At 38.2% G+C, this 16,289-nt stretch overlaps 1 protein-coding gene across 1 annotated transcript in view; it reads right to left on the bottom strand.

Annotated features, from left to right (window-relative positions):
* ccnd2a (cyclin D2, a) overlaps positions 1 to 6,437 on the bottom strand; it is a 43,053-nt gene extending 36,616 nt beyond the window's left edge. Inside the window, exons 1-2 of the mRNA XM_088341085.1 lie at positions 5,991 to 6,437; positions 4,521 to 4,736 (exon numbers count right to left, since the gene is read on the bottom strand). Of these exons, the coding sequence (XP_088197211.1) occupies positions 4,521 to 4,736; positions 5,991 to 6,185 (411 nt within the window). The 5' untranslated portion in view covers positions 6,186 to 6,437. The remainder of the gene's footprint in view (positions 1 to 4,520; positions 4,737 to 5,990) is intronic.
* Positions 6,438 to 16,289: the final 9,852 nt, after the last annotated feature.

The raw sequence follows: 16,289 nt of genomic DNA, 5'->3' as shown, positions 1-16,289 counted from the left end.
TCAACAGCAGGGCCTGACAGCTTTCACTGGTTTACCCCTGCCGCATCATACGGGTGCCCAGCCCATACTTAAGAACGCATCCACATTCCCACTATCCTTTCACAACACCTCTCCACTCCTTTCCATCACCAACAAGAGCTCTAGCTTCCATTATATTTAGACCTCTTCCTGCAGTGCACTCACAACACAATAAAAAATAAATAATTATCAAGTAATGAACTGGATAGAAGATGACATAACATTTTTTGACAATCTGCAACCTCAGTGGAACTATTTAAATCTAGGCTTAAAACACTTTGATTCTATAGCATATGAATAACCTATATTTTATGTTGACAATATCTGCTTATTATTTGTTATCGCAACATCCATTGCAGCCTGGTTATCCTGCAAAGGGGGTTACCTAATGTGCGGTCCCTTCTAAAGGTTTCTTTATTTTCCTCATGTTGAGGTTTTTGAGTTTTTCCTTGCACTCATGTAGGTTTTAGATCAGGGGATGGTGTAATAATAGTCTGTAGTTTTCAACAATCTGTGGTCTGTGCAGCCCTTTGAGACTCCTTGAGATTAAGGGCTACACAAATAAACATGACTTTACCTGACTTAAACATTATATTGTAAATAATTTAGGTCCACCGTTGAAACAATTCATGATAATAACACAGAGAAAAACTGTAAACAGCCATAAACGCCAGCCAAGCACACAGAGCAATTTGACTGGGTGAGCAGAAGGGGTGGGCGGAGCTATGCACAGAGCGCACTTCTGGCAGAAGAAAAGGTAAACATGTTGGTATCCTTGTTTGCATTATTTTTTTGACATTTATACAAAACAAATCTGCTTTCACCTTGTTTGAAACCATTATTTATGAAAAACTTGATGGTCAAAATGAGCATCAAAAAGGTAATTGCGGGAGAGAGACAGGTTTAAATTGGTATATTTGTTTATATGGGACAAAGGCTCTGGCATTATTCTTATTTCATAAATTTTCTTCAAATCATCTGACGTCACAGTGAAGTAAAATGCGCTAAAACATTAGATTTATTAAACTGAATTTTGTCTAAACATATATGGTTTGGCTCTCTCTCCTCCCCAAAAAAATCAAATTACTTTGCTATTATGAATATTTGGGTCAGAAGGTTCCTGACTGCTGCATAAGGACTCTCAACTACCAAATAAAAGATACATCAATGGGAAAAGTAACTCCCCAAAAATCACCCCTAAAAATCAACAACCCACTTCTCACCATGTTGTCTTTGAGAGACAAAAGGCTTGCAACACAGCCTAGCTGAATGCTGAGTGGCAGGTTGGCGGCCCACTTCCCTCTGCTACTTTCTAGCATTGCGGTTCAATTTACAAGAAATTCTTACCAAATTCTTAAAAAAAAAAAAAAAAAGAAGAAGCGATGACATCTGCTGAGCATCTGATCTGTTTCCTGTATCTGCTTGAAAGCCAAAATTCTGCCTTATAAGAAACAGTGAGGAAACACATCAGGCAACAAACGGCACAAGCTCTTTAAAATTAAGAGTAGGAATTGCTGCTTGACGTTCACAAGAACCAGCGATGCAAACAGCTTCATTCGACACATCAACCAAGAAAGGGCCCGCTTATTGCCTAGTGTTGGGAGCAGTTTTGGCCAGGTTACTTTAAAAGAGTAACTAGTTATAGTTACTCACTGCTTGTCCCAAAATAACTAAGTTAGTAACTGAGTTACTCTAGTAATAATAATAATAATTTCCTTTGTATTGTCATTCTTTGTAACAATGTACACAGAACGAAATGTCGATACACCTGACCCGTTGTAGCGAGCCAATGCAGCCGCAGCCAACAGAGGGCGCCGCCATTTTTACCAATGTTATAAGTCTTAGGTATGACTCAGCCGAGGCGCGAACCAGCTACCTCCCAGTCTCAAAGCGGGCGCCCTACCATCTAGGCAACTGAGCTGGTAAGAGTAACTAGTTACCAGGGAAAGTAACAATTTGCGTCACTTTAATTATCCGAGCAAATACAAAACTCCACACAGACGTGCTTTACCGAAGTTTACTTGTAGAGATGGTAAATATGACTATATTTAGAGAACCGCCTATTTAGGCTCAGCTCAGCTCTTCCGGGTTGCAAACAGCTCTTGTTATTTTTTTATGTAACATTATGCACGGAATACATTGTTATGTAAAAGCGTTATTTATAACACTGGTTGGGAGCAATGTTCCCTCTAATTTTCCACAGGTCTGAGCGTTCACACAAAGTCAGTGAGCAGCGCTTGAAACAACAGTGAGCAACCATAATCCCAAGTGTGGCAAGATAATTAATTATCAAACATGTCCAAAACTTGACATCAAGTTACATTTTGCTGAGTTTCCACCAACGCAAAATTAATTTTCTCTTTTGAATGAATTGACTCATGTACTATTGCAAAGGTTGTACGGCCTACAAACGTCGTTTGTTCTTACATTTTTTTCACAAGATATCCATTTCTTTTTTTTCCTGATATATTTTGTTGCATGATATTAACATTTTTGGGAGCTTATTTAATCGGTTGTAAGATACAGAACTGTACTTAATCACATTTTTAGTGGAAGTACAATGTTGGCAACAAGATTAAATTATTTGAATGCAAACTTTTTCTTCTTTTTTCCGTGTTTTTTTTCCTACTTTTTTTTAATTACTTTAAAACATCTCATTGTGTTTATTTTTTCTGAGCTGTTACTTTTTTCTTTTTGTTCTCTATTTACTTTATTCCTACATTTCTTTCTTTACTTTTTTTCTGTCTTTTTTCCAAATGTTTCCTTCTTTTTTCTCTTCCTTTTGTTTCTTTTTTTCTCAGCTTTTCACTACTTTTTCATTTAGGTATTTTTTTCTTTTTTTTCTATTCCCCCCTTCCTTTAAGTCATTTTGTGCATAAATTTACGTAATTTTTGGTCATGTTGGGATTAAAGAAGCAAAAACAACCTGAAGAGCCGTTCAGGACCTGAAAGAGACGGTCCCTTTTAGTGAGCCGAGCCGAAGAAGCCGGTTCCCCGACAAACTCTACTAACTTTACTCAACTTCGTTCTTCTTCGACACGACTTCAAAATACCGCATTTAGGACACAATGTCAGGGGAACCCATGTATTTTTACCTTCATGCACTGTAACTTAGACTTGAGTCGCTTCTTAATTAGTAATTTTGAGCCCTCATTTTTGTGTGCTGGCTAGATTTTCTTGTGCGCTGAGAATGTGCGAGCAGTGCGCAATTGCACACGCGTGCAGCTTAGAGGGAACACTGGTTGGGAGTAACATGTTACAAAGGAGTGCGTAACCGGAACGCAATTACTTCTCTCTGTAACGAGCAGCGTTGGGAATAAGAGCATTATAAATGACGGCATTATTTTTTCAGTGACGGGGTAGTCTAACAAATCATTTTTCTGCCGTTAAAACATGGTTACCGTTACTGAAAGTCAGAAGCGGTGCATTACATTGGCTCAGAGTGGTGGTGTCAAATTGGTTTTGAAACGCCCATGAATAAAGCAAAATCACATATTAGGTCCCTGTTTTAAACACTACATTTCAGTAGTGTTACTGTAGTTGTATTGTTTGTAGTATTTTTGTAGCATTTCTGCAGCCAGATTTTTGTAGGGTTACTTTAGTATTATTGTAGCATTACTTTAATTTGATGTGTGTAGTATTTCAGCAGTTGTTTTTGTAATATTTCCATAGCAGTATTTTTCTATTATTTCTGCAGCATTTTTGGAGTCTCTCCATAGTAATATTTCCATTTTAATTCTGTACAATTTTTCTAGTATTTCTATAATAGATTTTTTTGTCGTATTATTGTGGCTGCAATTTTCTAGTATTGTTGTAGTATTTCTGTATCGGTATTTTTGTATTCTGTAAGAGTATTTTGTTTAGTAGTTCTATAAGGTTTTTTTTTCTTTTAAAAATGAACGCAGAAAAAACATCTTTTTATAGCAACCATTTTTAAGCAACTTGTTAAATGAAGTAACTAGAAACTAATTACTTTTTTCCAGTCACACACCCAATGCGGCTTATTGTTTACCCATGTGTGTCTCAGAAAGGCCATGGTTATCTGGTGTGAGGCTTCACTAAGTAATTGCTTGATGCAGGTGCATGCAAAGTATAGAAGGAAATATAGAAAGTATAGACGCATACCACCCAACCGCACTCCCTCCCGCCCCTCAACAAAGGTGTTGACGTTAAGAGGTACATGCGCCTCGAAGGTTTATTTTTGGACTGAAGCTTAACTGTAAAAGGCAAACTTGGATTTTCTCTGCGTCTGTCCCACTGACAGGAACAGAGTCAGAAGTTTGGCCGCCGTTCAAGATGACCTCGTTGCTCTGCATTGGCAAATATTTGCCACTAGATGACGATAAAGACCGCCAGAAGGACTTTAAAGCCCACCCGTAGACCCTTTTCCTCCAGTTCACAATTCACATTGGGTCTTTTGAGTACCATCCTAACATATAATCAATTTCCTTTTTTTTATGTTTATTTCTATTTTTTTTTCAGGCATAAATAATACAACTTACCAGCAGCTCTTGTGGTCTGATGGAGTTATCCGTGTAGATGCAAAGCTTCTCCGCAGTTAAAGGACGAGTCTCTTTCAATTTGGATGCAAGAAACATGCAAACTGCTCCTAAAAGCTGGAGATTACACTTTTTGGTGGGGACCACTGCTAAAAATCTGTCCAAGTAGTTCATGGCCAGGGGGAAAACTTCTTCCTCACACTTTTGTTCCTCACAAACCTTAACAGAGACAAAGCAAAATATCGATTAAATATAAAACATGTAAAAGTTTCAAATTTTAACCACTAGCAGTTAAAAACTATAATGAGTTTTAATTGATAAAATAGGGAACATAAAACCGCATCGACACCCAAACGTTGGGGAGCAGCCAAGGATTTGCGCTCGGTCCTGATGAGTTGCGACATCACATTCAATCGACGTGACAATTACACAGAGAATGAATTAAGTTTGAAATATTTCAATAGAGTCACATTCTTGTAGTTCTTTCAGTAAGGAATGAATTTGAGTTATAATCGTGTCGAGCATGAAACACCTCGCTTCTAGCACAGCACGCGGAAACGCGTTTTTCGTCATTCGTCATGTTTTTCAAAAAATATTTAAAATTATAAATAAATTGTGCAGATGCTTTACCTTTGCATTATAATAATCGCCAACGCTTTGTGTCTCAGATGCGACTGTTTCTACCCAAATAATCAGAGGTTTAAGTTGAATAAAAAGTGAAAATTTAAAATAAGTCGCATAACTGCAGAGGCGTGCGGCATCAGCGAGCCAATTTTCAATTTAGAAATTAATTTAAAATATTCAGCAGTTAGGAACTTGATAAAACTTGCATGTAAATAAAGCTCAAAGTCTCTGCTATCCCTGTAGAACAACTTAAACGAGAAATAGTAAGATTAAGGTCGACTTTTGAACATAATTCCTGCGTGAGGCATTGCGGAGGGGGAATCGTAAAAAGCGCACAAGGCCCTCACCCTTCCTCCATTTCAAAACGATATATACGAACTTTGAAGCCTTTAAACACACTATTTTCACGCTCTGATGACAAATAAGCTAACCACGTACCACAGGCAATGGGTGATAAGAGCTGTTATTGTGTTTGTCACGTTGTTAAATCATCCTAAAAAGCGCCAGCGCTCCTGTAAAACAAGGGGGAAACAACATGGCGAATAGTCCAGAGCGAGTGCATACGTGTGCATGGAAACAGTCGCACTATTATTTAAATGAGACAATAAAACTGACTCAAAAACAACCCAAAACATCTACCCCAACACACTTGAGTGGCTCACGTTTGCAATCGTTGTGTGGAAGGCGAAAGCACGCGGATATGCGAACGACGTGAGCGGACTTTAAGACTCCGAAAAGGAATCGATAAAGCTCTCTTTTTGCAGGAAAAAAAAATCAATTTACCCTAAACATATAAATATGTCGATCACTAATGCAGGGTCATTTCACACGTATTTGTCTGATGTTTACCTCCAACATCCAAGTGGCGACCATCCTCCTCATAAAGGGCTGAATGTCTCTCTGCACGCCTTTGAAATACGAATATTGAGGTAGAAACCTCTCCTCTATGGTCAACAAGCTTTGGAGGACTCGGTCATCACAAAGGAGGTTGGGATCGGGACGAGCCCGAATATTGGTGTCCATTTCCAGGCAGAGCAGCTCCATGGCGTTTGGGTTCACGAGTCACAACAATAAAAAATAGACGGGGGGTGAGGGGCTGGGGGGATTAGGATCAATGGGGGAAGTGCGTCGGAGAGCACAAGAGAAGAAGGGAAAGTGTAGAGGAGGCATATAAAAAATAAGAAAGGCGAGAATGTAGGTGCTCCTCGTTGTCGTCCTGCTTCTAGTAGTGAACTTGTGTTGTGTGTCCCTTCTGTGCGGCTCTACTTGCGTCAGAAGTCAGGCGCATTTCAAGGCTGCGCGACAGGCGTGCGCAACAGACGCAATTCGATTCATTAGCTCCGAGTTGCACACGCACAGCTCGCTCTAACGGTGGGTAGGTCGATCCAAATATCAAAATTATCGATACTCAAGGCCTACCCAGATTAATATTAGTCTCCTGGGATTTATAAAGTTTTACCATTTTAACTAGCACAATAGATGAATGAATAGCGTACATTTGTTTAATACACTAAGAAATTCCTTTTCAACTCTCCCAATTAATTGCTTGAAAATAAGTGTCAATACTTGAATTCATTTTTTTGTCCATGGAGCCCATGAACTGGAATATATTAATTTGATTTTCTAAAATAACAAATGATCCCCCTATTACTATTTTCTAACTATGTCATTATCATATTAATTATAACCAGGTCGGTGGCCTTGGGGGTATGGCGCCGAGACTCGGAGGTTGTGGTTCAAGCCTCGGCCGAGTCATACCTAAGACTTAAACATTGGTACCCGTTGCCTTCCTGCTTGGCGTTCATCATTAGGGGTTGGATTTGGGGGGTTTGGTCACTTAATGACTCCCAACACCTCAGTTGGGTTGAGTGAGGGGGCTGGGAATCCCCTCCTCTGAATCAATCTCCCAAAAAGAGTCAGAAATGACTCTAGCCACCTCCCACTAGGGGGATATGGCTGTGGTATATCTCATCTCATTAGCTGTACCGCTTATCCTCATTAGGGTCGCGGGGGCTGTGGTATGTATATATATATATATATATATATATATATATATATATATATATATATATATATATATATATATATATATATATATATATATATATATATATATATATATATATATATATATATATATATATATATATATAATTATAAAAAATAGGGTCAAACAGACTAATTCAACTCATAAAAAAAATAATAATAATTTACTTGAAAATCACGATGACCCAACACTGGTGAGCTATTTTCAGAAAAGATCTGTGGGCACCTTTACTGTCATTTTGGGGCACCCTGATGTCCGCGGGCATCACGTGGAGGGATCCTACTGTTCATTTGATCTTTCAAATTGAATAATTTGTATTTACTACACCTAAGTTGCACTACTGACTAAAACTATTGTCCTGGGATAGATAAATATTTAAACTAGCACAATAATAATGCCATTAGTGAAATTTACATTGTTTACATTATACCTTTCAAACTGAATCAATTGTATTTACTACACTTATTTTGCACTGATGAGTTTATTTTTAAAATATTGTGCAAAACAAGGTATTTTAGCCATCTTTTGACATTGTATTACTGTTTTTTTTTGTTTTATAGCTGATTTGGGGTTTTACTCTCTTGACTTTTGTTCTGAAACAGTTATTATATAACTATTTATATTTACTTTTTTATACTGTTAAAGGTATGATTTGACCACTAGATGTTGCTGCATTGTGTAGTGCAACCAAACATGTTTGCTGAAAAGCACAAGGGACCACGGTGACCAAAATGTAACCATGTATCTTTCATTTTTTCACCCAGACTTTTTGAGGTTTTTGGGTATCTGTAGCAGAAACATGGCTGACAATGACATCAGCTCCATTTAGGTGAGGCTTGTGTTATATAGCAAATATTTGCAAATATCTGAAACAAGATACCCGAAAACTATAAAGCCGACGTAACTTACCAGTACTTCCCATGGGCCGTCTTCAACTTCTTTGAATGTCTGCCATAATGGATTTGTTGCATCAAGGATAATCCCTATAATCCAACCGTGTAAAATATTTTTTTCCAAAACACACCATAATTCAGACAGATAAATACAAATCCGCCTAAAACATTTCTGCTTTGTTGGACCTTGCTTTCTGTAATCCGTTCATTTTGCCACATTATTTACAAATAAACTGACTGCTAAAATTATTCCCAATATAGTAGTTAGCACTCCCCTTCTGATTGACACCTTTTCCATGAGGGTTTGTCCATGCTAGCTTTATTCATGCACAAAGCGCAGTTAAACTTGCGACATGTACTGCTTGGGCACCCCTGGTGGCTCTTATTAAAAATGCATAAATTGGCCGCATCGTTGCCTAAGACGCAGGGTTAAAAGCTTGGCGGAAAAGTTGCGGTTTATAGTCCGAATTTTACGCTATAAGGTAAATCAAGGGAGCAGGGCTTAAATTATTCAACGATCATGACATTTTCAAGGGCAAAGTGTCTGTATCGGAGTTGATCAAAACCACTCTGTTTTTACTTTGTTCAGATAGATAACAAAAATTCAAAAATAGCGAACCCCTACTCTAACTACATTATCGATATAGAGGGTGTACTTCGGATCGGATTCACACTATTGTCTTGAGATCAATACTGTCTTAACATTTTAACTTTTACTATAATAATGTTTTGAGTGGGTCGTATATATTTCAATCTCCACACTTTATTTGCACTCTTAAATTTATTTTCAAAAGTTATTCTGCTTGTCTTGTTGACATTATGTATAGAGTTATTTATTTTGTTAAAATGCTGCTTTTTTAAATACCATTAATGGGTGCATTGTAGTTCTTTGTATGTATTTTTTAAATAGTTGTGCTGTGTTTATTGTAATTATAAACGAACTCAGGAGGGAGGGGGTATTTAATTTAATGTGTCATTTCCAAGAAAAAAAGTATCGGATCAGTGTCGATCGGTACTAACTAGATCGATACCAGAATTCCAGGTATCGTACATTCCTAACTCCCTCTGCTTTTTTCTCTTTCCACGCGTGCATGCGCATGAGACACCAAATTCGCCATTTTCACCACCAAAGTTGAAAAATCCGGCTCAGGATCGATCATTTTCACATAGTGCATGGAAGTAAATACGGTTTATAAATTTGTGCGTGGGTGATTCTTTTTCGGTGATTCCGGTAAACAAAGAGGGCGACCACGTGCTTTTCCAAAAGGGAATAGACCAACTTTCCCCGCCCCCCCTTTCCGAAACCTGACATGTTGGAAATAAGGGAATATACGAAGAGTTGTGTCTATTGGGGTAATTAATTCGCAAATAAATGTAAATTTACATGGGTAGAGATGCTAAATCTCCTGCATTCCTTCTGACGGGTCGTTTGCGAACGAAACTGTTTTATTAGCCAGCTCTTTGAAGTGAACGACGAAAGCCGATTCTCCATAAAAGAAAGAATAAAACAAATCTGAAGAGCTTTCTCTTTTTTAGTGCTAAGCCAAACCAGCCGGTTCTTTAAAAAGTGCTGTTAGTCCCATATCCCCCAATTATCGTCGGACCACGTCTGCAGTGCATTAGGGTAAGACTTGAGTCCTCCCAGCACGCTTTTTTCCCTTCTTCGAGCTCCTTTAGGTTGCATGGCGCTCTTGGGAGGAAAAGAAAATGCAAGGGGGAAATGTCTCTTAATTATTTTTTTCACTTCGTCCCCCATTGTCCCGCCCCGCCAGTCTAAAGTAGTCTTCCTCCATCTGAGCTTTATATGCATAGCCAATAGTTTTTTAGAACTCGACCAGTGTGGGCGATTGTTTACTGGGCAGACTTCCTTTTATATGCATACAACAACAAAAAAATAATAATAATAATGATAATAATTATATATATATATATATATATATATATATATATGGGCAGCACGGCTGTGGGCAGTGGTTAGCGCGTGTGCGGCACAGTTCTAAGGTCTTGGGAACCTCCTGTGTGGGTTCAAATCCAGCTACCGGACTGACTGTGTGGGGTTTGTATGTTCTCCCCAGGCTTGCGTGGGTTTCCTCCGGGCACTCCGGTTTCCTCCCACATTCCAAAGCATTTCAGGTGGATTGGCTGGTCCAAATTTTCCCTAGGTGTGAATGCAAGTTGTCTGTCCCTGTGTGCCCTGCGATTGGCTGGCAACCAGTTCAGGATGTACCCTGCCCACTGCCTGATGATTGCTGGGATGGGCTCCAGCATCCCCGCGACCCTACTGTGGATAAGCGGTGCAGCTAATGAGATGGGGAGATGAGATGATATATATGTATATATATATATATATATATATATATATATATATATATATATATAAATGAGTAGAGCAGAACTTGTGACACCAAATGAAAAAAAAACGCAAAAAATCCAATTAAAATAGATAATAATACCTTTTTTCACCATATATAAAAAAAATAGACGTTTGAATAGACAAGGGGTGCAATCTCACGGCCCGGGAGCCAATTGCGACCCCCATTATAATACTTTGAGGCCACTGCCTTACTATTAAAGTTAAAGGGACAGTGTGTATTATTTGTCCACTAAATGTCTCAGCATTTTGTTGTGCCTCTGAAAACGAGTGCTAAAAGCAAATTGGATGAAGACAATATACGGAGACTTGAAGTGACCAAAATGCACTTGATCACCTTTGAAAAGGAGAGAAATAAGAAAATAAAAAGTAAAACAATACAGAATAAAAAAAGAAAGGAAAACAACAAAAAAAACAACAACAAAAAACAAGACAAAAAGCAGAATTCGAGAAAAATAGGAAAAAAATGAGCAAAATAAAAACCCGAAAGAAAAATGAGAGAAAATTTCGTTTTTGGGTCCTTTTTGTTTTTTCTTTTTAATTCATTTATATTCCTCGTTTCATTTTTTCTTTGTTTTTCTGATTTATTTTCCGCTATTTTTCTTTTTAATTCCAATTTTCTTTTTTAGTCTCTTATTCATTTTCATCCTTATTCATCCTACTTCATCATTTTTATTCCTTAAAAATAAACCTTTTCATTCTTTGTGAAAGTCTGGGTAAAAATTGGAAGGAAAGGTGCTTTTTACTTTCTTTCACTCTCTGTAGTTTGTTGTTTTCCTTGGACTCATTCTTTTGTTGCACGACACTTTACAGCGACATCTATTGGACAAATATCAAATACTTTCCCTTTAAAAACTGCAGAATATTTTACGATCGCTGTTTTTGCAGAAAATCCCATTTGGTGCAACCTCATCATAGCTTTAGTGGCCCCTGTCTCAGTTGAGTTTGAGACCACTGACTTAAAATGAGCAAAAAATATCTGACAGAGTAATCAAAATTAGGTTGAAACTCGATTAATTATTGATATTATTTTATCAGCTAAAATGAGGGCAACACGGCGGTCGAGTGCTTAGAGCGTCCGCGGCACAGTTCCAAGGTCATGAGATCGAACCGTCCTGTGAGGAGTTAAGATGTTCTCCCCGTGCTTGAGTGGGTTTCCTCCGGGCACTCCAGTTTCCTCCCACATTCTATAAACATGCATTTTAGATCAATTGGTCGGATCAAATTGTCCCTAGGTGTGAATGAGCAAGTGAGTTGTCTGTCTCTGTGCGACTTGTGACTGGCTGGCAAACAGTTCAGGGTGTCCCCTGCCCACTGCCCTCAGACAGCTGGGATGGGCTCCAGCACCCCTGTGACCCGAATGAGGATAAGCAGTGCAGATAATAGATTATTAAGAAAAGCACGATTAAAGTTAATAATTATTTTACTAAATTTTACTTGTATTTGATCTGTTGATTGTTTTTGTGGAAATCTTATACAGCTTCATCAAGGAACATAAATTAATATAGTTCTCTGTACTAGTCAATTAGCAGATAATTAGTTTATCACTGTTCACCATCCCTCTCCAATTTTGGGTATGGGTTTGCTCCCCCATATTAAACAGGTTTCCATGGTTACTAGTAGCAGGTGAAGCATCCTGATCTGACTCAGGTACAGCACCAGCACCTTCACCATTTGGTCGCTGTTGGATTTCAGTGTAAAGTGTCATTCCGCTCCTAAGATATATAAATAAATAAATAAATAAATATATATATATATATATATATATATATATATATATATATATATATATATATATATATATATATATATATATATATATATATATATATAAGACGAGCCATGAGAAACAAAATTCTCTGGTCTGATGAGACAAAGATTGAACTCTTTGGTGTGAATGCCAGGCGCCTAGTTTGGAGGAAACCAGGCACCGCTCATCACCAGGCCAATACCATCCCTACAGTGAAGCATGGTGGTGGCAGCATCATGCTGTGGGGATGTTTTTCAGCAGCAGGAACTGGCAGACTAGTCAGGATAGAAGGAAAAATGAATGCAGCATTATATAGAGATATCCTGGATGAAAACCTGCTCCACAGCGCTCTTGACCTCAGGCTGGGCGAAGGTTCATTTTTCAGCAGGACAACGACCCAAAGCACACAGCCAAGATCTCAAAAGATTGGCTTCAGAACCACTCTGTGGATGTCCTGGAGTGGCCCAGTCAGAGTCCAGACTTGAATCCGATCGAACATCTCTGGAGAGATCTGAAAATGGCTGTGCACAAACGTCTCCCATCCGACCTGATTGAGCTTGAGACTTATTGCAAAGAAGAATGGGCAAAACTGCCTAAAGATAGGTGTGCTAAACTTGTGGGATCATATTCAAAAAGACTTGAGGCTGTATTTGCTGCCAAAGGTGGATCAACAAAGTATTAAGCAAAGGCTGTGAATACTTATGTAAATGTGATTTCTTAGTTTTCTATATTTTTCAAAAAAAGTTAAAAAAAAAAATTCACATTGTCATAATGGAGTATTTTGTGTAGAGTTTTTGAGATAAGAGATTAAATTAATACAATTTGGAATGAGGCTGTAACATAACAAAATGTGGAAAAAGTGAAGCGCTGTGAATACTTTCCGGATATAAATATTTATATTTATACATATATATATATATATATATATATATATATATATATATATATATATATACGCTGAGTATTCCGGACGATTTGCCAACCTCAGGGCTCAGAAAGGGAGTAACTCATTTGCGATCGAAGTGGAAAGCGCACCAACCAGCCTCCAAACGGAGCTAATTGAACTCCAATGTAATGACATGCTCAAAATCAAAATATGACTCTGTTGGTGCTGCGCAGTTTCCATGTATCCTCGCCGACAGAATGCCTCAATTACGCTCCAAAGCTGCTCAGATGCTTTCAATGTTTGGCATCACATATCTATGTGAGCAACTGTTCTCGATGATGAAGGTGAACAAAACACCTTACAGAAGTTGCCTCACTGATGAGCACCTTCACTCCGTCCTGATGCCTTCCTCACCTCAGAGCCTGACTCCAGACTTTGAGAAACTTGCATCTACGAAAAGATGCCAGGTATCTGGTTTAGACCAATGTGCAGAGAAAATCAGTGCGTAGCAAACTGAGCTTGAATATACTGTATCTGTTACTTGTGCACTTTTTTCTGCAAGGCATTGTCTATCAATAGTTGAAATGTTGGATTTTTATCGAATGACTTTATTATTTTTGGTTCTGTTGTTGTTGGCTTTGAAAAAGATTTACTTGAAAAAGGATCTCGAAAGGATAAGGGGAGAGACATACTACTTTATTTATTTAAATAAAAAATGAATACCACTGTGTCTTATAATTTAAATTTTATCATGTTTTTATGATATCAAAGCTTTGGTTGTTCCCAATTCTTTGTTTAAGCAAAACTAAAGTTTGTTTCCATATGTAAAGGATAAAACTGAAAATAAATAAAATCACTAAATTTTGTGCAGGCTTGGGGAGTAATGGAATACATGGAACGGCAAAAATAATGTTGGCAAGCTGTTTGGATTTATTTTCATTTTGCTTCTGTCGCATTTCATGTTAGTTTTGCCGGAGATCAAAGAGATCAAAGCCAGGAGAGAAAGCTTACCATGTGTTGTGAGTCATAATTTTAGTTTCTTTTGTCTTTTATTAGCATATTTGGTATTGGAGTAATCCAAAAGTAATTGAAAGTAATCCAGTTAAAGTAACCCTACCCAACCCTGCAAATCAGTAGCAGTAAATCAATAAATATTGACTTTGGCCCCTGAGTTTACTTCTCTGCTTAATTTTGTCCCACTGTGAATTTGAGTTTGACACCCCTGACCCAGAGTATCTTGACGTTTTTATTAATGTTTATTTATTTTTCTTTTTTTCTTATTTTTTACAAAAAAAAAAAAAAAAAAAAAAAAAAAAAGGTACATTAGTACCTTTTTTTAATTGAACTATTATTTAGTCCCACCTTAATACACCAGAGCCTAGGCAGACTCCGCCGCTATGCCGCAAGTGACACTAGCCGAGGAAAAGGGATGCTGGGAGAAGGGTGTGAGCGGTGCTAGGAATCAAATTGACTGAACCATTTCAAGGCAGTGGAGTATTTTCGACACTGCGTGGTTCACATCATGTTTTGTTCTACTTTTTTGACATTTTAGCTCGAGTTTTTCATTTTATTGAAGCCTGTCAGGTCCTTAATTAAGGAAAAGGGTCTTAAAACGCGATAAGTTTTGAGGGTGTTTGGGTTGAATTTGGTGTGCTTGAGCCGTCCCAAAAATGTCTGGTTACGCCCATGCGTGACGCTATTTGCACACCTATTTTTTTTTCCGGAAAATATGATCCCTGTATTTGTCTTTATGATTTAATTGGTGCGTGGGATGTTTCCTAGTTAAAAGTGCATTACCCGATTTCTTTAATGAACGTACATTTTTCAGTCTGACGGCACCACGTGGTCCCGTCACTCACAGCTCTGCAACAGAGACAGAAGCGTTCAGAAAAAAGAGTTCAAAAAGAGACATCATTTGCAAACGCACTTACAGGAGCCACGCACAAAATTAAAAAGGAATGCTCAGTAGATGTGAGTCGCAAGTTGAAAACAACAGCAACGCGCGATCTTCAATGGAAGCTTGCGTGCTTCATATTTGCATTGACCCTTTGCATGCAGGCGACCTAACTTGAAGACACCATGATGGATGGCAGTAAACTAGAGTAAACAATTTTCCCTGTGTGTGAGGCGAATAAACAGTAGACAAATACAACAAAATGGCTCTACAATTTAACACGGGCGGCAGTAGCTCAGGAGGTAGAGCGCTCGTCTTGGGATCAAGGGATCCCTGTTCAAATCCCGGCTTGTCCGTGTTACATGTCGAAGTGTCCTTGGGTAAGACACTGAACCCCCAATACCCCCAATAAGCAGGTTAGCGCCTTACATGGCTGCACAGATCACGGCCGCTATTGGGAAATGTAAAGCACTTTGGGAAGTCATTGACTTGAAAAGCGCTATATAAATGCAGATAATTTCATTTAATTTCATTTCAACACTATTGGCACTGACTCGTCAAAGCAATATTGTGCAGCTGTCGGTTGAAGTGGCTCACCTTGTCAAAAAGCACAAAGAGCGCTACAGACGCCTCCCCACTAAGGTACATTCGACTTACGGATTCCGGCAGATATGATCATTTTTTCGGACATTACTGTAAGTTAGATTTTGTATTGTGTTTACCTTTTTCTGAGTAGAGGACAGTACTGTAGTGCTTCTTCCCGCCACGTGGCATTGTGAGAGGTCACCCAGCATCCACACCGTAGAAAAAAATCCGGCTTCTACTTTCTGGTTCGTGTGTAATCATAACAACGTGTACTATATCACTAGAACTTTGACATTTTTACTGTTTAATATCTCATGTATCCATTCAATATTATGGGTGAAAAAGTGTAAGGAAGAGGCGAGCCATTTCTTTTGGAATGAGAAAGTTGAATAAGAAAGCTTGATGCGTTTGAGAAAATGGTCGCAACGCTTTTTTTTGGCCACTTTCTACCACGGAGGAGGACCTCTTCAATTGCAAAAAGTAAGTAAAACCTCACTTTATCTTTATATACCATATTATTTTAATAAATTAGTATTTTGTTGTACAAAATAATACAGGTTATTGATACAAGCCTTAAACATACTTATACAAACCATAAACATACAAAATATAGCACTGAAGCAACTTACGAACGATCGTCCAGAACCTAACTCGCTCGTAGGTCGGGCAGCGTCAGTATTTAGAGAAACTGAGGATACAGTAGCATTAGCAGGTCTAGTTAT

This window comes from Urocampus carinirostris, chromosome 7 (genome assembly GCF_059441175.1).
Source record: "Urocampus carinirostris isolate Australia breed hairy pipefish chromosome 7, RoL_Ucar_1.0, whole genome shotgun sequence".
NCBI lineage: Eukaryota > Metazoa > Chordata > Actinopteri > Syngnathiformes > Syngnathidae > Urocampus > Urocampus carinirostris.
This window is presented reverse-complemented; position numbering and strand designations above follow the sequence as displayed.